At 42.5% G+C, this 26,774-nt stretch overlaps 1 protein-coding gene across 2 annotated transcripts; it reads left to right on the top strand.

Moving 5' to 3' along the window:
• Positions 1-124: 124 nt before the first annotated feature.
• Positions 125-24,708, top strand: ACE2 (angiotensin converting enzyme 2). Of its 2 annotated transcripts, XM_066313904.1 has the most exons (18): positions 125-316; positions 3,244-3,402; positions 5,237-5,330; positions 5,933-6,076; positions 7,417-7,529; positions 8,057-8,165; positions 8,883-8,980; positions 10,511-10,680; positions 11,763-11,989; positions 12,783-12,927; positions 14,462-14,560; positions 15,139-15,261; positions 15,687-15,859; positions 16,226-16,284; positions 20,673-20,773; positions 21,763-21,879; positions 23,138-23,332; positions 23,964-24,708. In XM_066313904.1, the coding sequence occupies exons 1-18, from the start codon at positions 134-136 to the stop codon at positions 24,079-24,081; spliced, it is 2,427 nt and encodes an 808-aa protein (XP_066170001.1). In that variant the 5' UTR covers positions 125-133; the 3' UTR covers positions 24,082-24,708. The 2 variants fall into 2 exon arrangements, with proteins under 2 accessions (XP_066170001.1, XP_066170000.1); XM_066313903.1 differs by lacking the exons at positions 125-316; positions 3,244-3,402 and adding an exon at positions 4,834-5,008.
• Positions 24,709-26,774: the final 2,066 nt, after the last annotated feature.

Genomic DNA, 26,774 nt, shown 5'->3' with positions numbered 1-26,774 from the left:
AAGGTCCAGCAAATTGGATTCAGCCTTTCTTCTTCACGGTGGCCATGCAGGAAGGCTGATGAGGCAGAGGCCAACAGAAAAGCTTACCTGAGGAAACCTACTTCCTTGAGAGGTTCTTATCCTGAACGTGAACATGTTGATCCACTTCTGGCTTCTCTGTGGCCTGAGCGCTGTTGTGACCCCTCAGGATGTCACACAACAAGCCCAAAAGTTTTTAGAGGAGTTTAACAGTAGGGCAGAAGATATCAGCTATGAATACTCCATTGCCTCATGGAACTACAACACCAACATCACTGAGGAGAATGCCAATAAAATGGTAAGTGCTCCATCCTGTGTGTTTTACTGTTCTCTTGGGAATCTTACACTCTCTGGTTTGTTTTGGTTCCACCAAGCTTGGCTGAAATTGGAGTGTTACTTCTGTGGTATCTGTGCTTCATTTTGGGAAGGGTAGAGGAGCTTGCTTTAATGTAGCAATGCTCACTGGATGTGCCTGGGCCACTACCAGCCTCTACAGCCTTGGGTTAGTACCTGGACTACCTGCACTGCACAGGGATGTCCAGAAGCTGGACTGTCCCTAGCCATCACTTCAGGTAACTCCAGTGAGCGGAGGGAAAAGGCAAGGGAACGTTGCATGCTCATCCTCAAAATCTCTGTTGGATGGAGAAAGATGCTTTCTTCTGCTGAGTCCAGCACCACCAGTGCCTCCTGGTGTAGTGTTTCCCTTTCCTCTTGGAGAGGGCATATCCTGAGGATGAAGATCCTCTCCAAGGGCCTGGAGTAGGTGCTGTCTGTGGTGCAAGGAAAAAGGATTTGAATCTTGCACCCATATGAGCTCAGGTCTCCCACTTTCCCTAAGACCAGACAAACACTGGGCTTTTTACTGACACAGGCAGTTGCTTTACTTCTCAGTGAATATGAATATATTTTCTGGGTGCAGGCATTCTGTTAAATGTTTGCTGATGGATTTATATTGCAGCCCACACCAGTTACCCAGTGGTGGACCTTCCCCCCTGCCCCCATCACTCTTCTCATAGCCAGAGCTATTGGTAGACTGCCTGGAGGTATTAGACCAGGAAAAACGAAGTGAGATCACAGACTAGCAAATGCCAGCAGTAGAGTTTCTATTACAGTGGTCTTGTATGTTGGTTTGGAAGTCCATTTCTATCTGCAGGAAAGACCACAGCATTTTTACTTGTGCTGTCTTCCAACACAGTTCTTGCTTCTCAACACCAACCTCTGCCCCAGCCCTGGGGGTCTGTAGGCAAGAACTTGTCAAGAGCAGGCAGCCATGGTCAGGCTGGTTCTGATATTGCCATGCCTCAGTATCTTGTAAGCTCAAAGAATTTAAAGATGAACAAAACCACCTTGAATTTTGCTTTGTTTTGAAGCGGCATATTTTTGAAAGTTAACTCAAGCCTTAGAGAAAACAATTCAGAGCATAAAAATGAAGTCGAACATCCTACATCTATTTTTGCCTAATGGCTGGTCTTTCACTTTGTGGTCATATAACTTAATTAAAACATGTTTTAATTATCATATTTCTTAATTAAAGCAAGGAGACTGGTTGCTGGAAGAAATCCTAATGACTAATCATTGTCAATCTGGAATTTTTTCCGAGGTGCCACATACTTAAACTGTAATGTTTCCAAACACATAAAATGAAAGCCCTACGTAGTATTTTCAGCATTAATGAGATGATAATAAAATACATGAGGAGAAACCAGCAATAAAAACCAATTAGTCTAGTGCTTAGAGGGAACTTTTTCTCTCTCTTGATCTCCTCAGCAGTGCTGGTAATGAACTTACTGATTCCCCTCCTCCCATTCTGCTGGAGCAGAGTTAATGAATACTGTCCCTTCTGGCTCCTTCACATCCATTTTCCTTGTAAATTGTGTCACAAACCCTACAACTGTTCCTCTGACTTATCAACCAATTCCTCTAATTATGGAAATATCAGACAGCAAGATAACTGCTTTCTCCTGGCTTTTGTAGCCAATGAACCCCCTCTTCTGCCCTGCCACTCCTGAGGCACCTCTCTGTTCCTACTCAGGACAAGGAGCTCAGGAACACATTGGCACAGTGATGCTCTTCCTCCAGATGCTTATCAAGCTCTATCCCACTGAGCTCTGCAAGCTGCTGAGGAGTGTCAGGACTGTTTGCTCCCATGAAGGGGAGAGTTTGGAAAGCCTCCCAGTGATGGCTGCCCTCCTGCAGCTAGGATGAAGAGATGTGGGGATGGGATTTTGCCACCATCCCTCTCTGCTGGAGCCTGGAGCAGTGTGTGCTGTGCCCCTGTTACACATGGGGCTGCACAACTCAGGCACAGCCCTGCAGAAAGTGTTGGTCTTACTGGTGTGCCTGCACAGGGGTGAAGGGTGCCATGAAAGAGCTCTTCAGGCACAGTATTTGAGTTCACTGATGCCTCAGCAAGGAGAGATGGGTGTTGCAGGTGCCCTATCCACAAGCTGGAAAGCTCTGGCATAAGCACAATTAAATAAACTGTCCCAAGGACCCAGTGCTGTTCTTGTTGCCATTTGGAATTGGTGCTAATGTATAAAACTATGTACAAACACATTAGAAAAAAGGTGAATAAGACAGTCCCAACTCCAATTTGTGTTCCGATGCTGCTACTTTGTGCACTGAAATTTGAGAGTTTCACATACCGTGGTCTGTAATTGCAGAAGTGTTAAAAGCAATCTCATGCACAATGCTTAGATTTTGCACACCCAGTTTGGGCCTCAGTTTAGAGCCAAGTATAATTTTTTATTTGCCAGCATTTCAGAAGAAATATTTGCCTTAAAAACAGACTCAGTATCACTGTCTTGGCTGCTGAGTGCTCCCGTACTGCAGCAGAAATGGGGATTGACATCTGGGTCACAGATCTCTTAGTGCCCTGGCTTATTTCTTCACAGGTGGGTGAAGAAAAGCACTAAGGGAAGAAAATGCTATTTAGAGTAGCAGGAGACACAGCAAAGTGATTGTGGACCAATTATAAGAAGCAAGGTGTGAATGGACAGTCATACTTTTTGCTGTTCCCTAAGAAAAACAGTCATCTGGATGCGTGAATAAAACAAAGCCAAAAAGATCTCTAGCCATTTTGCAGTGCAAGTGCTCAGGCTGCAATCCATGGGTGTTCTTCACAAATGAAGCTCTTCCTAGAAGTGATATTTTTGTCCACTGAGTGCATCAGGGCACTCCACTCCTTTGGAGGGGTTAATCCAGGGTTGTGTGAACCCCTTGCAGAGCGAGGCAGGCGCCAGGTGGTCCACGTTTTACGAGGAGGCCTCCAAGAATGCCAGCAGCTTCCCAGCAGACAGCATCACGGATGATCTCATCAAGCTCCAGATCCAGACTCTTCAGGAAAGGGGATCATCTGTGCTGTCACCAGAAAAATATAACAGAGTAAGTTGTTGGATGTAGTTCATCATTTTTTGGTGGGTGCTGTCACCACCTTGCTTGTTTTGGGATGATGCAGTGTATGGTGTGGAGGTGTACCTGTTCTAGGTATTCACAGCAATACAGGACTGTGGGGTAGTCTGGCCTAGGAAGCTGGTTGCCATTTCTGTCAGCAGTTTTGCCATGGAATAAATTTTAAACGTGCCTCAGAGCAGTCCTTGCACTTATAGCTGGATTAACCATAAAACCAAGAAGGGACATGTGGTAAGTGCTTGGTGAGGTCCAATGGGCAATGAGCAGAAAGAGATGGGTAAAAGGCCATTCAGTGGGTCTAAAAGGTGGAGATGGAGGAATTCTTTCTTTCTGTGAGCATGGTACATTATCACACTGAAAAAGAAGGAATGTTTCATTGCACTGGGCACCCTGGGATGCCTGAAAATGGGGAAGGTTCCTCAGAAAGCTGCTGAAGGCCAGCAAGGTTTGACATTTGCACTGACAAGTTCACCTAAGAGGCAGGTATACAGATGATGAAATTTCAATATATGTGAAATTGGAGTGAACAGCTATGCAGACTCCAAAGTGTTTTATATCCAAACACTTGAGAGTTAAATTACTTTCCCTTTGCTGAAGATCAAATTGAAACATAGCATTGAGTCATGAGAACATACAGTACAAGATCCTACAGTCCTAATTACGGAAGAATCCTGATATTTTTCTGCTAAGATCAACAGTGCTAATCACCATGCAAGGGAAGCATGGTTTGGCTGGATCTCTTGTCTGATCCAAATAAGATGCATTTCTGGAAAACAGATTGTGTTGGTGGGAATGCTGGCAGTTCATACAAACAAATGTTTATTTTAAGTAACAACAGTGCACCAATGGTAGTGTTGTCTCTGTTGAGGAGGTATGTTCTTTAATACCCTCCTTGTTTAGACACTTAGAATTTCCTAGATAATGGCCTTTGGGGCTGAAGCTGTTGATTCATGTTTGAAAAGTGAGGTTTTGATACTGTCTGATGGGATTTCATAGGAATATCTAAGTATTCTTCACTGACACAAAAATTTGCCTGGGCACTGGTTTATTTTAATGCTGACAGAGGTAAAGTTAGAGCTACTCACTAACTACCCCTCTACTGACACTCTTCAGAGTTCTGATTTAAAATTCTAAGTGAGAAATTGCATAGTGCTAAAGGGAAAGCTAAAAGTGATATATGTTTTTCCTTGAGGCATGAAAATGCAAAAACATTAAAAAATATTTAAAACAAAGCTACACAGCATAGATTCTGAGATAGAGTTGAATCAGGTACATCTTGGCCTTCAGCTGGCCCAAGAAATGAGTCAGAGCTTCTCTGTGATGGAGTCCAAGCAGATCCATGCAATTAGTGTGATGTGATGCTAACACCCAGAGGCAACAGCCTGGCAGCACCTGGCAGAGGGGCCCTTTTTGCCACCACTCAAAACCACAACCTCCCTGCAAAGCTTATGTGGATTCATGCTTATGGAAACACACTGATAAACTTCATTTTTTTATTGCTGCTGTGTATTGACAGCTTCCTCGTGACAGTCAGTGCTCATTGAATCCAGAGCTCTATCTGACTGGATACTAAGAACCTGTAGGTTATATCATGTATTTGGGAGATTATCTGTCTTTTCCAGCTAGGTCTGGTTCAGTAATGCATTTAGGCAAATTCTTTCCATTGATCTCTCCTGAGCTCAAACATAGGCTTTAATGTTAAGCTGGTGGGTGAAGTGTTGCTTCTAGCTCTTAGGGAATTAGCATAATTTGCTGTTATTTTGCATAGAGTGGGTTTCTAACAGGCTATCTTGCATCTAACTTGCAGCTGGGCACTGTGCTAAATACAATGAGTACCATCTACAGCACTGGGACCGTCTGTAAAATCAACAATCCATCAGAGTGTTTGGTGCTGGAGCCAGGTATGACACCAACCACTGCCCCTACTGTGCTCTTCACCCTGAGGGTGCAGAGAAAGCCAAAGGGTGGCTCCTGACTGAAAAGAACAGGCTGCAATTTCAGCAGATATTTCCTGCTATTTAAAGCTTAGTCATAATTTAATTGCACCTTGCAGTTCAGGGACCTCCATTGGACTTTCTGCCCACGAGACATACTGTCTCCTGTTTGTAGCAAAAAAAGTTGGTGAAGGGCTGCTCAGCTTGTGTGGCAGCCTGCCTGTCACCTGGGGTTTGCCTATACCAAGAAAATCTGGTTTTTATTCTCTGCCATCAGGGGTGGACTCAATGTTGCAGTGAGGTCAGTCCTGAGAATTCTACCAACTGAAGGGAATCTAATGTGGAGAGAGCATTTAAGAGACTCATGATGTGCTCCATACTTCTTAAAGACAAGGGGAAAACCTTAAATTAGGAAAGGATGCAGTGACATAATGGGATCTTTCAGTGTATCCAATACAAAGTGTTTTCTTCTCTGTTCATGAAATTTCTTTCACTTTGGTTTGTATGCCTGCTGTGAAGAAAAACTTCTGCTTTTTCAAAGCCTAGTGCCTACTTTTTTGTTGTGACAGGTCTGGATGCTATTATGGCTGACAGCACTGATTATCATGAGAGGCTGTGGGCCTGGGAAGGCTGGAGAGCTGATGTTGGCAGAATGATGAGACCATTATATGAAGAGTATGTTGAACTTGAAAATGAGGTTGCAAGGCTTAACGGTAAGTCACTTTTTGGTAGTTTTTTGTTTCTTTCCCCCCCGACACCCCGCTTCTGGCTTCCAGACTAGTAAACATCCTTCAGTCTTACACAATTTTCCTAGGACTTCAAAACAAACACATAATTTGCTCTTGTGCATGTCTTTAAGTAAGAGGCAATACATTACCATTGCCCATGCAACTGCCATTGACCAGTTCAGAGGTTTCTTCCCAGCCTGGAAGAAGAGGCACCTTTTGTTGGCACCCTTCCTTGCTGGCACTTTTCCCAAAGGCCATAATGCAGTGCCCCCCAGAACTGCACCATTTGTGATTTATGGACAAGCACACCCCATTTAAACAGCTTCTGAGTGTTGCTGAGTTTTGGCGACATCTCCTCTTTCCTATGGGCCTTGACCTTTTTGTAGCAGCCACAATCTTTGTTACATTTATAAACATTATTCCCTAGCTGGAATGATCAGAATTGGTAGGGCTGGGACAGCAGATGCAGCTGGGTGTTCAAAAAGGATTTCATACTAAGGGAAGTGTGCTTCCAGTCTGAGATCTCCACACAAATCATATGGAACTGTCTTTTCAAGGAACAGTAGCAGCTGCCTTCTAATTTTCTTTTGGAGTCTTTTAAGATAGCTTCTGAAGTAGCTACATCATCTGTCTCTTGGCCAGATTGCAGCTATATCACCTGCTTTCCCTTCCTCCTTGTTTTGCAAAAACTGTCAAGCTGGAGCTGGATAAGCAAATATGGCCCAAATAGTAAAACAGGGGAAAAAGCCAAACATTAGGAAATGGTAATCATGGCCTTTCTCCATACCACTTAGGTAGAGACTTCAGCTAGGAGCCATTTTTACTCCAGGCTTGATGGAGCTCAGAGGACTGGAAGACTTAGTGGAACTAGGAGCTGAATTTCACATCTGGTGTCTGCGTGTGTCCTGGTGGTTTAGTGCCTGGAAGAGGGGGCCCGTATTCAATGCCCACCAGTTTATGCCTTCTATGAAAACCCCTTAGCACCCAGCCTGAGCAAAGGCTGCTGTCTCTCATATCACAGGAGCTCCAGTCAGGATTCCTGACTTCCTTTGACATCCATTTTCAGACAGAATGACCCTAACTAGCTGATAACCATGACATCAATTTCTGAATTTCTTGGAATTTTTCCATACCTGCATGTTCATGAGACAGACCCTCAGGGAGGCTTTTTTCTCTCTAATAAACCCAAACTGTCTTGCATTTTGCTGCTTTGCATTGGGGTCAGGCTGCAGGTCTGCATAGGATCCAAAGGGAGCTGCACTTCTCCTGCAGACCTGAGCAGAACCACACATGGTGTCCTCATATGATGCATCCATGCTTTACAGGTTATTCTGACTATGGAGACTACTGGAGAGCAAATTATGAAGCAACGTCTCCTGAAAATTACAAATACAGCCGTGATCAGCTGATTGAAGATGTGGAGAAGACATTTGAGCAGGTAGAGGCAGGAAAAGCTCTCACCTGGGTTGCAGGGTTGTGTTTTGAATTGGTGGGCTCACATGCTGATGTTATGAATGAAAACAAAACCCGCTTTAAAATGGCTGATCTCAGCCTATGTGAAACATATGTGAGGAGAAACAGATGTGAGGAGATACATGACATTTTTACCTCTGTAGCCATTCAAGGACCAGCTTGGTCCCCAAAGGCTGGAAAACAGAGAGCTCTGCAGGTCCATGTCTCTCTTCCAGGTAGGGTGGATGGGGTAGATGGCATCCTTCATACTTCAGCTCAAAAGTTTGCAGTGCTCCCTCCCTCATACCTGAGCAGGACTTCTGTGGCTGGAATCCAGACTCAATGCCTGAGCCCTGAGGCTCGGGGCAAAGCTCAGCTGCAGGTTTGGGGTGCAGTTACCTGCCAGGAGCTTTTTGTCAGAGAGAGCTTCAAGGCTCTCTGTTTAGGAGTAATGAGCAGAATAGAGCAAAGTGAAAAAAAACCCCTAATTGTTTCCTTATCCTCTGCCTCCAGATCAAACCTCTGTACGAGCAGCTGCATGCCTATGTGAGACACAAGCTGGGGCAGGTGTATGGCCCTGAGCTCATCAGCTCCACAGGAGGCCTCCCTGCTCACTTGCTGGGTATGTCAACGCATCCCCGTCGTGCGAACCTGACTTTATGCACAGGACAGTCACCTTCTAGGCACATGGGTGCTGAGTAATCTGACTGCTTAATCAGGATAGCAACAAAAAGGTTATAGATAAGAGAAGGGTAGAGGAGAAATTCCTAGCAGAGATGACCCAAGTGCTTAGCAGCAGTGGCAGGAAGGGAAGGCAGGTGTTCTCATCCTTGCCAAATGTCATGTATCACAGAAATCCGGCACTTGGCTGGGATATTTCCCTCCCCTCTGCAGCACTTGTCTTCCTTAGAAATGAGAGTTTCAGAGAGACTTGTTTTTCTTTTCAAATTTTATTTTAAGATCCCACATTTCATTACTTGGCTTTCAAATCAAGCAGTATTAAGCTGTTGTAACTGTTGTGTACCTGAACATCAGGCACAACAATCATGTGGACTAACAAAAAGGATGTTCAGTTTTCACACATCTTTAGAAGTGTGATCAGTCCTGAAACTATATTATCCAAGAATTGCTGATACTGGGTAATAAAAGGATCATTGATCTATGTTTGACCTATGCATGACTTTCCAGAGCTGCTTCCCTCCACATCTGAATCAGACCTGGTTAGATGGATAGGATTCCCTGTTTTTGACACTGCACAATTTATAGACCTGTCAGGCACCTTTGAGCAATACATAATAAATCATTTTAAGTATTTCTTTGTTTCTCTCTTTTTATGAAGGTGACATGTGGGGTAGGTTCTGGACAAATCTGTATGCCTTGACTGTTCCCTATCCAGCCAAACCAAACATTGATGTAACTTCTGCAATGGTTGAAAAGGTAAGACATACCTTTATACAATATGCATTATGTAACAACTCTAGAAGGTATAAAAATTATGCGCCACATGTCAGCTGCTCTCTACAAATCCATGGCTGCCCTCAGGCAGACATACTGCCAACAAAGTGTTGCTTTTTGCATCTTTTTTTTTTTTTTTTTTTTTTTTTTTTTTTTTTTTTTTTTCACCTTTAAGTGTTTATGCATTTTCCACTGTACCTATTCCCTTAGCTGTTCTCTGTTTTCCTCCACCCTTTTTGACCCCCTTAATCTTATCTCCAAGTCTATTTTCCTCAGGTACAGTTATCCATTAAGAGATATATTTTGTACTTATGAATATTTCAGGACTCGTGGAGTGGGCTGGTATCCAATATGACCTTTGCCAGTCATTACCATAACCAAATAGTTTGTGTACCACAGTTTGTTTTATTTTTGTCAGTCTTGTTTATTTGGATCCAGCTAGAGAAACTGCAATGCTGCCTGTTATCTTTTGATAACTGCATACCACCATGAGGTCTGTGTTTGAGATCTGTAGAGCTAACAGCTGTGACAGCACCTTTACCAGACCAAGAGCATGGGTGAACATAATTCCCCCTAGTCTTGCCAAAGCCTTACTCCTTTTTTTTTTTTAAACTAAAGAGTGATAGATGGAATTTGATTTCTGGAATGCAGTTATTCACCTGAAATCTACTCCTCTATAGGCAGCACTCCATGAAAATGTTATTCTGGTAAGAGAAGTAATAGTTGAATTTCATTCATTAGCAGTTTGAACAAGTCTTCATTAAACTCACCTCTGTTTTACACTACTGACCACTTGTAGTCATAAATTTGTGTCTGTTGAAGTACCACTGCAAGAAGGGAAGCATTATTTACAGAGCCTTTGAGCAATGGGTGGGGTTATCCTTGTTGGTGGGTGTGCCCCATTTGGAATTTTCAGGCAAATGTACTGTGTGCCACCCAGGTCGCTGTGAGAGCTCAGTCCAGTAAATGCAGAGCTCCTGCTGGGTAGAATAATAAAACTGCTGAACGGCTAAATTATCCTGAACATAACCATCAGTTTTAATCTGATAAGATACTCCCATAGATACATTTGCCAGGTTTTATGGTTCTGGCTGAAATCTCTCATACTCATCTACTGGGAATGCAGCTCCACTTCCTCAAATGAGTTGTCCCCAAGTTGACTGAAATGACTGAAGGGTTGGGTTGCAGATGTGACATACTAATGCCAGCAATGCATTTTTTATCTTACCTTATCTTTTACTGACAGCTTCTCTGGTCTGAGTCAGGTGCTATCTGCTGAACCTCTGAGTGCAGAAACCTATTTTTATTTGCAGGAAAAACAGTTAATTCCAGTTCCCAGCAGAATTCACAGAAGTGCCAAAGGCAGACACTACTGACTTACTGTCTATAGGCCAGGTGCAGGTGGGAAGTTCCTGGGAAATAAATCAGAAGTCAGCTGCCCTGCAGTAAGCATGGTACTGGGAACAGGCTGCATGGAGAAGCAAAGGTTAATGGTGGCATTGTCTCTTTCAGAAATGGGATGCAATTAAAATATTCCAATCTGCTGAGGCCTTCTTTGTTTCCATTGGCCTTGAGAACATGACTAAGGGCTTCTGGGACAACTCCATGCTCATAGAGCCGACCGACAACAGGAAGGTTGTCTGCCATCCCACAGCATGGGACATGGGCAAAGGGGATTACAGGTACTGAAATTGCTGTGACCCCTTTTTGTACCACCTCCTAGAACAAATGTGTTTTCACTAAAGGTGCACCATGCTGTCTTATGTTATATTAATTTTTCCTTTATTTTTTTTTTCTGGCTGAAAAGAGGGGGAAGGAGGACAAGAAAGCAAGGATCTTGTGGGACTGTAAACCTTTTTGTGTAACTTTTCCTGTGAAGATCTACTCAAATTTACTAGTAGATCTACTCAAGATCTACTCTCAAATTTTAGCTGAGAAGTGACTACTATTTTTATGAATTAGAGAAATAATAACTATGTTCCAGGGCTTAAGGAATAAGCAGAAATGCAGGTGGATACCAGTGAGATTTGTGGATAACTGCAAATTTTGAAGCAATGACAGTGGGTCCCTGGGTAGCAAGAGAAAATCTCCTGAGAGTCCACAGTCTATCTTTAGCAGAGTTATCCAGTTTCATGAAAATCCATTAGTCTCTTCCGTATTTGGGAAAGGAGTGGGACGAAAAGTTCCTACACAAGGAATACTTCTTGCAGAAATTCTGACATTTCAGTCCCCACAGTTACCCAGGGAAAGCAGCAGGTGCGCAGAAGAGCCTTAGTGAAACACATCAGTGTCCCACCTCAGCAGTCTGGGGAAGGTGAAAAGAAATGGTATTTGGAAGACATTGCTTTATTAGGTAGCACCTACATGAGGATGAAGTAGCAGGAAGCACCAACTCACAGGGGTTTTTTACATTACTTTCTTATTAAAGTTAGATATGTACTGTATGTGCAGGAGTTTACTGGCGATACACTTTATTGCCAGGTTTTAGGGAACAGCTGTTCTCACAAAACAGCAGGTTTCTCTTATTCCCTGGACAATTTCAAGTTGGCTGAAGGCCTTTTGGTGAGTTCCCCGTGAAGTCTTGCTGTAGCAGGAGGATCTGCACTGCATACCAGAATGCAGCTGCCCAGGTTTTTCAAGGGGCAAGAGGCATTTGCAAGCTCTGCAGTGGCTTTGCCCCATGGCTGTAGCAAACAGGGCTCAGGCAGCCCTTCTCTGGGCTTCTCTCTTTCTCTAACCACAGACATTTTATTCTGGTGTGTAGGATCAAGATGTGCACCAAAGTGACCATGGATGACTTCCTGACAGCACACCATGAGATGGGCCACATTGAGTACGACATGGCTTATGCAAAGCAGCCCTACCTGCTGAGGAGCGGTGCCAATGAGGGCTTCCATGAAGCTGTAGGTGAAATTATGTCACTTTCTGCAGCCACTCCTCAGCACTTGAAATCTCTTGAACTCCTAGAGCCAACTTTCCAAGATGATGAAGGTAAATAAATGCATAAATAGTGTGTATTTGTATGAAAGCACTTGCTGGCCTTATTTTGTAGCAGAAGATTGCGCCTGCAAACTCAGCAAGCATCTGACAGGCTTTTGAAAATCTTACTCCTCTAATTTACCAGAAATACTATTTTTTCCCCAAATCACATTGTGAGGCAAGACAATGTTGGTACATAACTTTAAAAGAAATACCTAGCACTTCACTACCTTCGGTACTGAATAACTTATCCTTAAATCTTCATAGTTCATTTAGATGAGTCTCCAAAGCTCTTTTCAGTCTCTGTTTCATGAATCCATACATATCTCTATTAAGATATGTATTTAGCAGTTCAAATAAAACTGAAATGTTGAGGTTTACATCTCCCACTTAAATGAATATTGAGTGACAACACTGAGAGGCCCTCATTATAATGCAGTTCATCTGGCTTCTGAGGACTGCCTTAGATGGATGAAGATGTACATTTTATAACATTTTGAGATGTCTTCAGCTCAAAATTACTAGGAGTCTGGAAAGGTTCTCAGTGATGGGTAACTAAATGTAAATGCCAAAGGATTTGATTATTTAAGTTTGGGGGAAAGAAAGAGAGACAAAACAGTAGACAATTCCTAAATTATCTTATCTCATGTTTTTTTCAGTAGTATTCTTCCTTCCACTTTTTCTTTAGTGAAAATCTGTAATTCAAACAAGATGTAAGCATTAGCTGTAAAGGGAAGCAACTTTAGCCATCTAATCAGATACTAATTGCTACCATAACCATTGCCTTAACTGCTTCTCTCTTCAGAAACTGAAATCAACTTTCTGCTCAAACAAGCACTAACGATTGTTGGAACAATGCCTTTTACTTACATGCTGGAGAAGTGGAGGTGGATGGTATTTAGGGGTGAGATTACAAAGCAGGAATGGACCAAACGGTGGTGGGAGATGAAGTAAGTTTGAGAAACAAAGACTTTTTTTCATATGCAAACTCGACATACTGAGGTGTTTGTGCTCCCAAAGGGCAGGATCTGTGTCTCTGGATGTTTCTGTAAATACCAGTAGAGTGTCAGATAGAAATACCCAGCTGCGGTGCAGACAATGTCTCATAAACCATGTATCCCCATTAACTCTGTGTACAGCTCCTGGCAGTTTACCCTGCTTGAAAAGACTTTCTCCCTGTTTCTAGTGTCAGCTTCCTGATAGGGACACCCATGGCCTTTGCATGATCTGTTTGAGATCAACATTGCTGTCCCCCTGACACATTCCCCAAGACATCTCCACAGCTGAAGCACAGCCCTTCCCTAAGTCTCACTGCTCATGTGGTCTGGTTTGCTCTCCACATCCTTAAGGACAAGTGAAGTTCATTGTACTTGCCAGCCAGGGAAGCATGCAGATCTCAATCCACCAAGCACCTGAGCACACGTCTCTCCTTTGTGTTTCCTCCCCACCGTATAGTGCTTTTGCAGGCAAATTATCTGAAAGATTTCAGACTGAATCTTTCCTTTCTTGTGTACTAAGATACCACCTTTCTTGGTAGAGAAAATACGGTTCCCTTAGCAAGTAACAGCCAGAGGTGCCTTTTCAGATTATGCCCATCAATCAGTCTATTTTCAGCACCTTGGAGCACAAGATTAAAAATAAGTATGATTCAGACTGGAGTTTGTAATTTCCCAGGTTGGTTTTAATATAGGGGCAGAAAAATGCAGAGAAACCAAACAAGCCCCACACTGAAAATGAAGCTTGAACTCTAACACGAACAGTAAGCCTCCATCAGCAAACAGAATCTATAATAAAACTAGATATATGCAAGCCTCCTGACCCACTGTAAAAATCAATCAGCTTCAATGTATTCAAAAGTGGCAGAGATGTCAGAGAAATAGAAAATGACAAATTGTTCAGGGAAGCTTATCACATCTGTTGCAGTGGCACTGCAAAACTCTCTGCTTGAAATACAGGTTTATGAAAAATATTTCCATGGAAGCTCATTACCATTTTCAGAACTCAAGGCATGGGTTTGTTTTGTAGTGCTTCTCAGCAAACACAGTCTCAGGAGACTAAAATAAAGAGAAAGCTCATCTCCAGCCCAGTGCCACAGGAGGCCATCTACCTTTTGGGTTCCCCAGTCTCTGCATGCCCTTGCCTGGAATGTAATACAGGTCTCTAAACTTGGCATAGCCTAGGATGTGATGTGGATGTGTGAAGCTCATGTCTTGCAGATTATTTCATTGACCACTTATTGATCCCTGCACACCCTGCTATCATACAAATCCCTTGCTTGCACTATGAGTTTCCAAACAGCTTCCCCTCTGTGGTCTCCAGCGGTGGAGCAGAACTCATTTGGGGTTCCTGGGAGCTGTATGGAATTCTTCTGTTTGCGAGTGAAAGGTGTCCATGTGTATCAGACAAAACAGAAGGAGAGCTGACTCAGATTCCCTTTGCTTATTGTCTATAAACAGAAACCCTGTGTTTTTCTTTAATCTCCAGGAGAGCCATAGTTGGTGTTGTGGAACCGATCCCTCATGATGAAACCTACTGCGACCCTGCTGCGCTGTTTCACGTGGCAAATGATTACTCCTTCATAAGGTGCAGTGTTCGATTCATGCTTTCTGTTTTGTCTACAGAACAAGAACAAGCCCCATTTACCTAAAACATTTCAATGAGAGTGTTTCTGTGCACATCAGGGGTTGTTTCATATTAATCTCTGAGCAGTGAGGAGGCTGCTGACCTTCTTGCTGAGCAAAAAAGTTTCATGCTGCCATCAAACCAGCAGGAGCACTTCTGTGTGAGGTGTTTGCCTCCTGGGGAATCCCTTGTGCCCCCATGTTACTTGGGCCATGAACATGCAGTTCTGGATGTCCACTGTGTCCCAGCCAACTCATTTTAGAGGGCTCAGAGAAGAGGCTGGACCTTAAAAACTTTACTCTGATTTATGTGTCAACAAACAGATTTGGGGCTCTTCTAGTCCATTGGATCTTGGCATTTTGCTAAATTTGAGTTAGCTTAGCCTATAAATATCAGCTGGCCTCTCTCCCTGCAGTGCAGTCTCCCAGGAAGGAGTGACAGCTGATGCAGAAGAGCTTGCCAAAGGCCAAAGGCTTGCAGGTTTCCTTGACAGACAGCTAATAAAATCTATGCCTCCCTTTTCCTCGCCCTTCCTTTAGGTATTACACCCGCACCATCTATCAGTTCCAGTTTCAGGAGGCACTTTGCAAGGCAGCTAACCATGATGGCCCTCTTTACAAATGTGACATTACCAACTCCACTGCAGCTGGGGAGAAACTCAGGTAACGAAACAAATTTCTCACAGTAACAAATCAGAGTATAACAAAGCTTCTGGAGTAAATGTGGTTGCATCAAGAATAAACTTGAATATTCATTTAATGTACCTGTTCATTAAATATACCTGAATATACCTATTTATTAAATAAATGAATAGGCAGTATAGGCTCAAGAATAAATCTAGTGCGGAAATTGAGCCTGTACCTGCTCAATTCATTTTGACAAGTTGACTAAATTTACACACACTAAGGTTCTAACCATCAAAGGTTTAATTACTTGTTTGTGGGAATAAAATATTTTTATTAATAGGAATAATGGGAGAAAGGAGTGAATTCAGAAGCAAAGAACACTTTTATACTGAACACAGAGTGTTTTTTCTTGTCTAGATGGAACATGGCAATAACATATTACTCTTGCTCCACATATACAGAGAGTTGCTTGCATCAGGAAGATCCAAGCCCTGGACTCAAGTGCTGGAAAATACAACAGGAGAAAAATACATGAATGCAGCTCCCTTGCTCCGTTACTTTGAACCTTTATATGAGTGGCTGAAAAAAAACAATTCTGGCAGATACATTGGCTGGAAAACAGACTGGGCTCCATGTATGTATGGCTTGTGGGTGATTTAAGGACACCAGTTATTCATCACAACCCTTGATTAGCAAAGTCCCTCTCTCTTGTAGCTGTTGGAGACTATTCTCCCTAGAAAAGCAGGGTTATGGGAAATAAACACTGAGATGAGAAGGAATTTTCCTTCTATCTGCTACAAATCCAGACTTGGGAACTGACAGCTCAGATAAGTGTGTGTTTGCAGTAGAGGTGACTGAAGGGAAACAAAATCAGTCCCACCAAGGTCTCCAAGGAGAGCAGGGGAACCTGTAAGGAAACTTTAGCCACCTCAGCATTTCTCAGGAGCAGACTTTTTGTTGCTGCAGCTCTAACATGCCCCTTTTTTTCTTTTAAAACCAGATTCTAGCAATGCCATCAAAGTGCGCATCAGCCTGAAGTCAGCTCTGGGAGACCAGGCGGTGAGTGTGCTTGTCCTGTGGCACCCATCATATTGCTTGGGCAACAGAGGTGGTGTGATAATGGCTCAAAAAAGGATTCAGCGTATGACTGATCTTTGTGTCTGAAGGGTGGCATCAGCTCAGGTGAAGGGTTGTCACATATAAGATGTCGTCTGAGTTTGTGGTCAAGGCTCTCTCTAGAATTACTGGAGGAATCTCTCCAGGGAGTGAGCCCACCAATTTTAGGAAAGGCATCTCAGCTAGATGAGTTATTCTGTAGAGACACCAGTCATAATTTTTTGCTTCCTACAGAACAGGCCTGCAGGGCTAACATGGAGGAACCTGTGTACATGAAGATGGCTGTGTTTTCCCCAGATTGGCTGATGTGTCTACTTAAAGCTTCTACCTGATTTCTTCTAATTGCCATTATCATGGCTGTGGTGGCTGCCTTCAGAAGTTATTAGAGCAGCTAACTTCACATTTAAAAGCAGGCTGGTGGCTCCCACTCTCCATCCTTAAATGCTCTTGGTTTCAAACTAAAACACATCTGTTAGCATTTCTCTGTAGATTTCTGTTTGGCTGTTTATGGTAATATTTCCAGGCCCTGATATATTCAGCTGCCTCCCTGCCCTCCAACCCTGATGCAGAGACAGCTTTGTTATTGAGATTGCGGGGGACAGTGCAGTGCAGCTGCTTCTGTTTCAGATGAGGAGAAGGGCTTGCATTCCCAAGAGCTTGTCTGCTTTCCCCAATTATACCAGCTGGTCCAATAAAATGTATTACAGCAATGAAAAAATCTCATCAAAGCCAAAGATGGCTTTTACGATTTTAAACAGAGCATTGGCTTAGCCCATCTGCTTAACCTAGGCTGAAAATTCACTCCTTATTCTAATTCTTCCTCTTTATGCTCATCTCATGGAGGCAGTGTAGAAGGTTTAAGTGCAGACACTTCATTCCTTTTAATAGTCATTTTCACCTTGCAGGACATTAGTAATTTTCCAAGAACGAGTATGTCATCAGGCAGGTCATTTAGACCTGCATTTTGGAGCCTATTGCACTAGCAAGGACACAAACCACAGGCTCATTTTTCATATGAATTGATGCTCTTGCTTCAATCACTCTCACATGCAAGCCCCACTGGAGTTTTATTGCTTCCTAGACTGCCTACTCTAGTTAGATACAATTCAAAACTGATATCAACAGCATAAAAAGGTTCCATATTACAACACATTTATTAGTCATTATGGTTAATGTTTAGCTTAATATCATTTTTATGCCTGCCTTTAGCCATCATAGTATTTTGTTGTGCAATTGAGCAACTGTAAAACAATCTCATACAGATTACTTAATTTGAATTATAGTACGGACAGTAGGTTCCTCAACTCTGAAGAGCAAGCCATACCTTTCCTCTCAAAACCAGTTCCCATCACCAACTTGCATGAAACATTTTCTGTTCAGTTGCTTTCTGCCTCCCCACAAATTTCCCTTTTGCTGAGCCCTCAGGGACATGGCTGCATGCTGGTATGGCAGCAGCAGGTGATGCTACATGCATGAACTGGCACAGAGAAAAGGCAGGGGGAATCTCGGGCAGGAACCTCAGCCCAGCTACACAGCGCTGGGTTTGGGGTGCTGCGCACAGAAGCTGTGGGCCCCGTTCATTTGTTTGTTTCAGGAGTATTTTGAGCTGCTTTGCACTGACCTACCAGCAGAAAACACTCTGAACGCTCCAGCAAACAGTTTTGCACTTGTGCTCGTTGTCTCTGGGGGAGCGGACAGGGAAGGATTGCTGTCCTTGGGCTCAGGTACAGCTGTGCTGGGGCCGTGGGGCAGCTGCAGCTCACAGGGCTCCGGGCCCTGACTCAGCCTTGGCTCTTATCAGCAGGGACGTTTCAATAGCCCCAAGTTCTGGCAAATTAAGCATCCAGACTCTCGGATGGGCTCAACGCCAGCTGTACCAGAGCGTGCACTGCCGCAATTAGCCTGCTAATTGTTTTCAGGCTGATGAGATTAGAGCTGCAGCCGCGGCATCGCCGGCTCACCAGTGCAGCTGATGGGGCTGAAACATCCACAGCTTTGCTTCAGCTGGGGCTTTATGAAAGTGCTCGCACAGAGTGCTACAAGATCCCCACTGAATCCCTTGGGAGCACCAGCCTGCCACTTGAAAACCAGAACCCTCTCCAAACATTAATTCAAAATTCTCTACCAGGTCAATGCCATATGTGTGATCACGGTGTAAAGGGCTGTCACACAAAACAGTGTTAGGGAATGGAGAGCTGTCAGCCTGCAGGCATTTAGATGTATTTTATAATGAAAAATCCTTTTTGAATCAGAGACCACACTTTACACTGTCTTTCAAATCACATATGGAATCTTGGAGTGAACACGCTGTAACAGAGCTGAGGTGCTTGGCAGAGTTCATTCCTCTCTGCAAGCAAAGCAACTTCTGTAACCCACAGTGTACAGGTGTGTGCCTGAGATGCTTGGGGAAGCCATGTGAGCAGTCATGTCTCAAACATAGATCAGAACCCAGCCAGGTACTTCCCATCCACACAGCCAGTAATAGTATTTATAAAGGCAACTGAGAGGCACAGGGGCAATTAAAATACATTAGACTGAAAAAGACAAAATATAAGCTAGAGAAATTAATAAATGATTTAAAAGCCAACATGGTAAGTACAGAAAGCATGAGAGAGAAATCAAGCTCAATTAGATCCTGATAAAAATAGTAATAATAAAAAAGCAGCACTGCAAGACTAAAGATGTTGGGCATAAATAGAAAATTGAGAAGCCACAACAACAGCCTCTTAGCTGTGATAGTGAACAGTGCCAGCTGCCGGAGGCAGCAGCAGTAACAAGAAGAGATGCTTTAGGTGCAGAGCTTTGCAAGCAAAACAAAGTCAGGGGCATTTGCCTTGCAAAGGGGACTCAGCCTCAGCCTTTGCTGGTGGGAACAGCTCTGGGGACTGCTCTGATTGCCGTGGCTTTGGGTAACTGTGCCGTTCCTGGCACCTGCTCCTGAATGGACTGATAGCAGTAGGTTCTTTCTGCCCTTTCCTCCCCTTTATTAATAGAATCAGACTCTTAGGTTGTGAGGGACCTTTAAAGATCAGCTAGCCCAACCCCACTGCAATGAGCATCTTCAGCTAGATCAAGCTGCTGTAAGCCCCACCAGCCTGACCTTGAATGTGTCCAGAAACTGGGTATCCACCACCACTCTGGGCAACCTGTTTTCCAGTGCCTCACACCTTCATATTCCTTCAGAAAGAATTTCCTCCTAGTAACTAATCTAAATCCACTCTCTTTTAGTCTAAAACCATTTACTCCTGTTCCTATTGCAACAGACCCAGCTAAACAATTTATTCCTTGTCTTGCTCATAGATATTTATACCTCTCTCTAATTTTACATCAGTTTAAGAGGTGGACACATTTGAAAAATGTAGCTGGGTTTTATAAAGCCTGTTACAACAGAGCTGTCTTCTACCACGCCTTCCTGAATAATACTCAAGACAGTCAGAAACTGACTTTCTATCACTGACAGCATTTATAGGCCTTCCTGCCTAGGGACCATAAACACAATCAAATCTGTGCCTGAGGGGAATAAAAAGATATTGCTGAAGAGTTCAGTTGGGAATTTTCCCTTAGTGCACACATGCTATTTCACAACAGACCAGGCTTCTTTATCACCTCCTGTGGTGGTTTTTGCCCCCATATAGCTCTTGGTTCCTGCCCCAGAGAAGCTGTTTTTGTCTTCCACTGCTAATAACTTTGGACTCATTAGGCAGGCCAGGAGGAGCCTGAACACAGGCAATATATTTTTTTTTTTTATATTACGTATCTATTCTCCAGGGAAAAAAATACCCAAATATGTGCTTGCTGCAAAAGTACAGATGCAAAGAGTTTTTTAGCAAAACGGACCCCAAACAAAAATCTGAGCTCATCAAGCAAATAAATTAGCCACAACAACTCTACCACAAAGGTTCTCCTCCTTAATAGAACAGGTCTGCAAAAAAAGCTATGTCATTAAAACAAGATATAAATTGTGAAATCTTTAAACTTCAAAGAAAATGCACAATATTTAGTAGGAATAGCCTTGCTGATGCCTTTTCTCCCTGTATAAGGTAGGGAGGTGTGCTGGGACTGCAGGATCTTCAGCAGTCCACTACAAAGGAGCTAGAGATTGCATGATGACTGGCAGCAGAGATGCCTCTTTGGTTATTCTCCTGCACAGTGTTCAGATGAACAGATCTAAAGGGTTTGGGTTGGTTTCTGATGTGCCATCATGGCACAAATAAATAATACTGAAGTGCGTGTCAAGCATTACAGTTGTTATTTCTTTTTAGATGGATTTAGACAATATGTCTCTGATTTCTTGCCATTTCTGAGGACTTTCTCTTGTGTTGTTTCTGCAGTATGAATGGGATGAAAGCGAGCTCTTCTTGTTCAAGTCATCCGTAGCCTATGCCATGAGAAAATACTTTGCAGAGGTGAAGAAACAGGATGTTGAATTCCAGTGAGTGGCTTGCTTATTTGTGCCAGCTATGCCTGCATTGCTTCTGCTTGGCTAATGGCATGAACTGGTGGGATTAATTGTGCCTTCTGTCAAATGTAAGTTGACAGAAACAATGTCAAACATCAGCTGTTTGTAAAAGGCAAGACGCCAGCTTTGGTACGTGGTATCTTTCCCCTCAAGAGCCTGAAGTTTAGGAATGATGTGCTGAAGTTAGGTAAGAAGGCTTTGTCTCCCACAGTTTATCAGTGATGGAGATGAACCTTGACAATTTGTGCCCAACATTTATATAGGAATATCAGGGAAGGTACACTGATTAGAAATAAACATTTATAGCAGTGTACATGCATCATACTGAATATCCAAGAGGTTTGGGCCAAGGAAAGATAAATATGTTGACTATAAAGCACTAGAATTTGGTATAGACTTACTAATCTTATCTAGGTTTGGTTACAAGCATAAAAGCTTTCACTTGCAAGTGATTTTGATAAGAAAAACAACCCTTTTGATTAAGTATCTTCAATAATGTTTAGAAGCTCTCTACTCAAGCTATTAGATATTACTTTATACAGCATCATTCATGTAATATTTAGAATCTACTCTAGAAAAATAAGGAGAAAGGTATTTTTTTCCACTTTGTACTTCATAAATCACCTCATTCAAGAGACCAACCCCAAACACTCTCTGTTCTGCAAGTGATTATGTGCTGTGGAAAATTACATCAAGTCTTGTCTTAGGTATGAGGGATGTCACCTTGTCTTAGGTATGAGGGAGACTGTCTCCAGCTCAAGTTGCAAATTAGCACGTAGAAAAAGGATTTTTTGGCAGGAAAATTGATTTCACTTCCCAGCTGATTTCACTAGAAGGCATTCCCCCCAGTGTAAACTAAACCCCTGGCAATACCAGTCAAACACAACTGTTCACTTGCCTGAATTTAAAGCTAATGTCATCTCAGAAATGAAAATACCCTTTTTCTTTTGTTTTTCCTTCAGAATTACAGACATTCATGTTGGAGAACAGACACAAAGAATCTCCTTCTACATTACTGTCAGCATGCCAGGAAATGTCAGTGATATTGTGCCCAAAGCTGAGGTGGAAAGTGCCATCAGGTGAGATTTTGCTCCCTGGGGGAAAAAAACAACCAACCAACCAACCAACCAGATGAAGATTGGAAAGGAAAGCAGTGCTTAAGTCAGCTGAGGCAGAAACAGTGACAAGAAAGAAAATTCTGCAGTTAAAGTGGAAATAGCGAGATGAGAGATACTAGGATGAAAACTATTACGGCAGAAAGAAAACTGTCCATCTATGAGATGGTATCTTGGGCAACAGCCAAAGTAAAATACTTCATGGGTCTTGTAAAATTGCCAAAATACATCTCATTGCATCAGATGAGAGCAGATGCAATGCCAGCAGATCTAGTTGATCAAACTTCAACAGGAGCTATTTTATATCCTGAAATACGGAATACAGTAATGATGTATGCACACGTCCTCTTCCTCTCATTTTTGAAAAGTCAGTGCAAGATATATTGTTAACAAGGACTCCAGAATAATGGCATGCTAGAAAGACAGCCAGATGTATTTGATTATATAGAAGAGGTCAGTGCAGGAGCTAGTTCCCACTTACAGGTCAATGAACAGCTCTTTTATAGCATGATGTGACCCTACTGTAAGTCATTGCTATAAAAATGATAAGTAAAACTGCAACTCTGCAGAAGATCATGGGTAATGTGCAGTGGGAAATGAAGAGGGCACAAATCTAAAAGCAGCATCAACATGAGATGGGGTTGATAGTCTGAAGCAGTCTGATAGATTGGTGAACTAAGCGAGAAGAATATGGCTGTGAAAGTCACTCTTGGGTTAGCACTCAATAGCAGATGTGGAAGTGTAAGGAAAAACAAGGCACAGATGATACATCAGGGGAAGGGTTTTCAGGGCAGTGAAAAACATACTAATAGAAATTGTGTAAGATTGTAGGAGGGAAACAGGTAAGATGTCAAAGCTGTGGTTTTATGTGGCATAACTAAGAAACTTTTCAATAGACAAGAAATGGTAAAGAGAATGAAAGGCAAAATACAAAGAGAGAAAGAGATCAGAAGGTTCATTTGATAAATGTTAAGACTGAGTTTATGAGTGCATAGAGTGTCTGAAGATGTCAGTTAAGCTGTAATAGGTTCAGGGTTTAAGTTCCTGTGGTAGTCACTCACATGCCAGAAGGAACATGGGTTTAGCAGTACCTCCTCTGCAGCCTCTTCAACTGAGCAGTTCAGGGGAAGCTTGGCATGCTGGAGATTTATAAAATAACTGAAAACTGTTCCTTTTCTTCCAATAAACATGTGAAACCCTTTGTATTTTCATTCAATGGCAGGATGTCTCGAGGACGAATCAATGAGGCTTTCAGACTGGATGATAATACCCTGGAATTTGTAGGAATAATTCCAACCCTGGCTGCACCTTATGAACCACCAGTAACCGTCTGGTTAATTGTATTTGGGGTGGTCCTTGGTCTGATTGTTTTTGGAGTTATTGCCTTGATCATCACTGGGCAAAGGGATCGCAAAAAGTGAGTAATGTTTTTTGATACCATGATCATGACTACTGAAAGATCTCCTGATAATTCAGTCATCAGGATTTTTACAAATTAGACTTTAGTTTACCTGAAGCAAGTTAAGGAATGAAAGCCTGTTATCCCTTTCCCATCAACAGTGATAGCTAAAGGTTCATCTCCCTGTTTGTCAGTACATGTCAGCTTTGGCAGCTTAATGCAATTTCCCCATCACCATCAGTTTAACCAACACTTTTGCCACAGGGAGCTGCAAGGCTTCTGCCAACCCTACTGAAGGAGGAGGGGATGTCTTGCTGGGAAGGTGGTGCCTTCTCCAACAGCAGAGTTGCTCACATTCATCAGCACCTGCAGTTTTCTGTAATCTGATTGTAGCCTGTACAGTAATGGCATTTTCCTTAAATATTACTGCGTTAACAAGTATAGCTTGGTTGGTTTTCTATGTCCCTCCACTAAATGGGTTTCTAAGAATGTAACAGATTTGCTATGGTTCTTCCTAAACCTGACTCGATTTCTTTTATATAAATATTTCCAGTTAAACACAGTATTGTTTACAGTCAGGGATTCTGAGGATCCACAAGGACTTGAACAGAACAGGGATCTTCTAATACAAAATGAATATTCTTTACAGGAGAGCAAGAGAAAGAGGTGAGGCAGGATCAAATCATGGAGAGGTGAACCCTTATGCTGAAGAGGGAAGAAGCAACCTGGGCTTTGAGACAGCTGAAGAGACACAAACATCATTTTAAAAGGTGTGGGTACACTTAGGGCTTCTGTTTTTTTATTTCACTTTTAACAATAGTGCCTAGCAAAGGAGTAAAACACTATGGATGTCATCCAACAATGTCTTCTGGTTGACCATTAATCTACTTGTTCATGGCCAAAGCAACTAAATCTGCTGTCTGTGTGGTAACTAGAAAACATGCATAGGTTTTCTATGAATTATGTGCATAACATTACACACCATTTGTGCTTTTCATGTGTGGGGTGCATCCAGCTTCAGTTTCTTGTTTAATGAGTTACAAAAGCTTGGAAATATACAGTTGTATACAGACCAAGACACACATTAAAATAACTCATATACTCCTGAAGAGCATCTTGATCTTTCCAGATGGAGACCTCAAAATTGTTTCTTAAGACAGTGATGAAAAAACCGTTGACTAACAGAAGAACCTTAGAGATAAAGAACTCAGTTTGAAATGAGATAACTGCAATTTTTGCACCTTCAAGAAATCTATATCAATGGAAAGTGGATACTGGATGAAGACTAACAAACACTGGAAGTTTATTAAAAAATTATAACATAAGTTATTTTTCTAACTGTTTGCTTGATAAGTATTGTAGAGACGAAATAGCCCATGCTCCCCCCCCAAAAATATTTTATGTTGACATTAAAAATGGAAACTTCCTTAATACTAAATGATCAAAGTGGTTTTGGTTATTTTTCCCTATACCTTGTCCATTGCCTCCACAATTACAAATACTGCATTACAAATGCTGCACACAGCAAATACAATTGTGCTATTACATACAGGGACAGTAGATTGAGGCTTGGGAAATTCTGGTTGCGCCTGAAAAATAAAATCTGTTTACATGGAGGATAGATCAGCACCGGACCAGGTTTGCTGTTCTGTACTCTGGGAGAGGCTGTGGGATCTCCACCTTTAGAAGTGTCCAGAGATCACTTAGATGAAGGTGTGGATGAAGGTATGGATGATGGAGTAGTGGGGATAATCCCACTCTGACTAAAAAGTTTGGCAAGATGACCTCCAGAGGACCCTTTCAGCCAGATTTTCTATGATTCTGTGTCTTGCAGGCCCCCCAGTGTAGCTGCAACCATGCCAGTGTGGTTTTTTTCTGTATACACTCAGTCACTGAAAACCACAAGGTTTTCTGATACTCAGTCCCAGATTGTGACAAAGAGCTGTTGGCAAACACGATCCTGCATGAAAAATGCTCAGAAAATGCGTGGACTCTTAATGTCAAGGGCCTCCAAAATGATCCTGATCTGTAGAAATCAGCCAAACATGTATCTAGAAAGTACATCTGGACTCTACATGTTCACAAAATGCTGTTATAATGCTCCACATTCATCTCCTATTTAAGAAACAAGACCCTTAAATGAAGTAGTTAAAGATAGTAAGCAGACAATACTAATCCACTACAAACTAAGCACTAATGCAAAGGGATGAAAATGTTTTTTTAAAGTTGCTTATCTATACCACATGTTCGATTGCCATAAAAGCCCCGAACCTTAGTACTTGAGCTGAACTTTTAGGATAAAAGATCAGCTACTTGTGGTCTTTCTACTTACTTTGCAGTAACACAAAAAAGGAATGGCAATTCTGGGAACCATCAAATAAAGTAATTAGTCATGCTGGCCACCTTCAGATCTGTTGGTAAGAGTAACTTCTTCATTTTGACAAACTTTGATTTCAATACAGTTAATTTTAATTGTGTGCTATGCTATGAATCAAAAAACATTCAGAGTTGTCAACACATAAAGACACAATAAGAATATAGCAGGGTGTTGGAAGAACATAAAAAAGAGATAATGTTTATATGAAAAAAATCACCTGCATTCATTAGGTCCACCAAAAGTTCACACCTTCTGTGCTGGGGGAGCCCTTCCTCTCCTATGTTCTCAGTGACTGCACTCCTTCCTGACCCCTTCTCTGAGCCAGCACTCCTTAGCCCAGGCTGGTCCATGGGCAGCATCAAACCAAGCCCTACCCCTCCTTCCTGTGCAGCCCCCATGGCCCCCAGGCCTGCACAGATCCCCAGGGCCATTTGGATGACCCCAAAAGCAGCTTTCCCTCAAACACACCCGTAGCTCCCCACGCAGAGAAGGATGTGCTCTCCAAGGCAACTTCCAGTGCTGGGACCAAACAGTGCTGGCAAGTCTCTGCCTGGCCAGAGACCTTCATTTCTTTCTCCTCTTTCCCTACATGTCTGCACCCTGCATTTCTTATTCCTTAGGTTCAGGTGAGCTCAAACCAGAGCTGCAGAGAGGTCCCTGTTAGGGCTCGGCCAGCTTCATCAGAGAAAGGGCAAGCAGACATCACCTGGACTCTTATGGGCATCACATGCTGAACTAGCTCAGATATGAGGAGAGAGAAAAGGATTTCTTTCAGAAATTACTTTATTTTAAAGCCTCTTTATACATATTAGATCAGCATTTTACAACTGTCAGTGTCTAAATTTAGATGCCTCTGTTATGTAGCTTCAGATGTATCTGTATCTCAAGACTTGCTGAAGTTAGCACTAATTTTTGTAGTGCTGTGCACATTTGAAATGGGTGCTCCTATTTAAGTACTAACATCAGAAGCCAAATTTCAGTGCCTCAGTAGTAAAATATTTGGCTAAGCAATTGTATTAATAGCATTTTCATTTATCTTCAAATTTTTGGTTCTCAAGTTTTATAGAGATCAGCGAATTTACC

The sequence above is a fragment of the Sylvia atricapilla genome, chromosome 2, assembly GCF_009819655.1.
Source record: "Sylvia atricapilla isolate bSylAtr1 chromosome 2, bSylAtr1.pri, whole genome shotgun sequence".
NCBI classification, from domain to species: domain Eukaryota; kingdom Metazoa; phylum Chordata; class Aves; order Passeriformes; family Sylviidae; genus Sylvia; species Sylvia atricapilla.
This window is presented reverse-complemented; position numbering and strand designations above follow the sequence as displayed.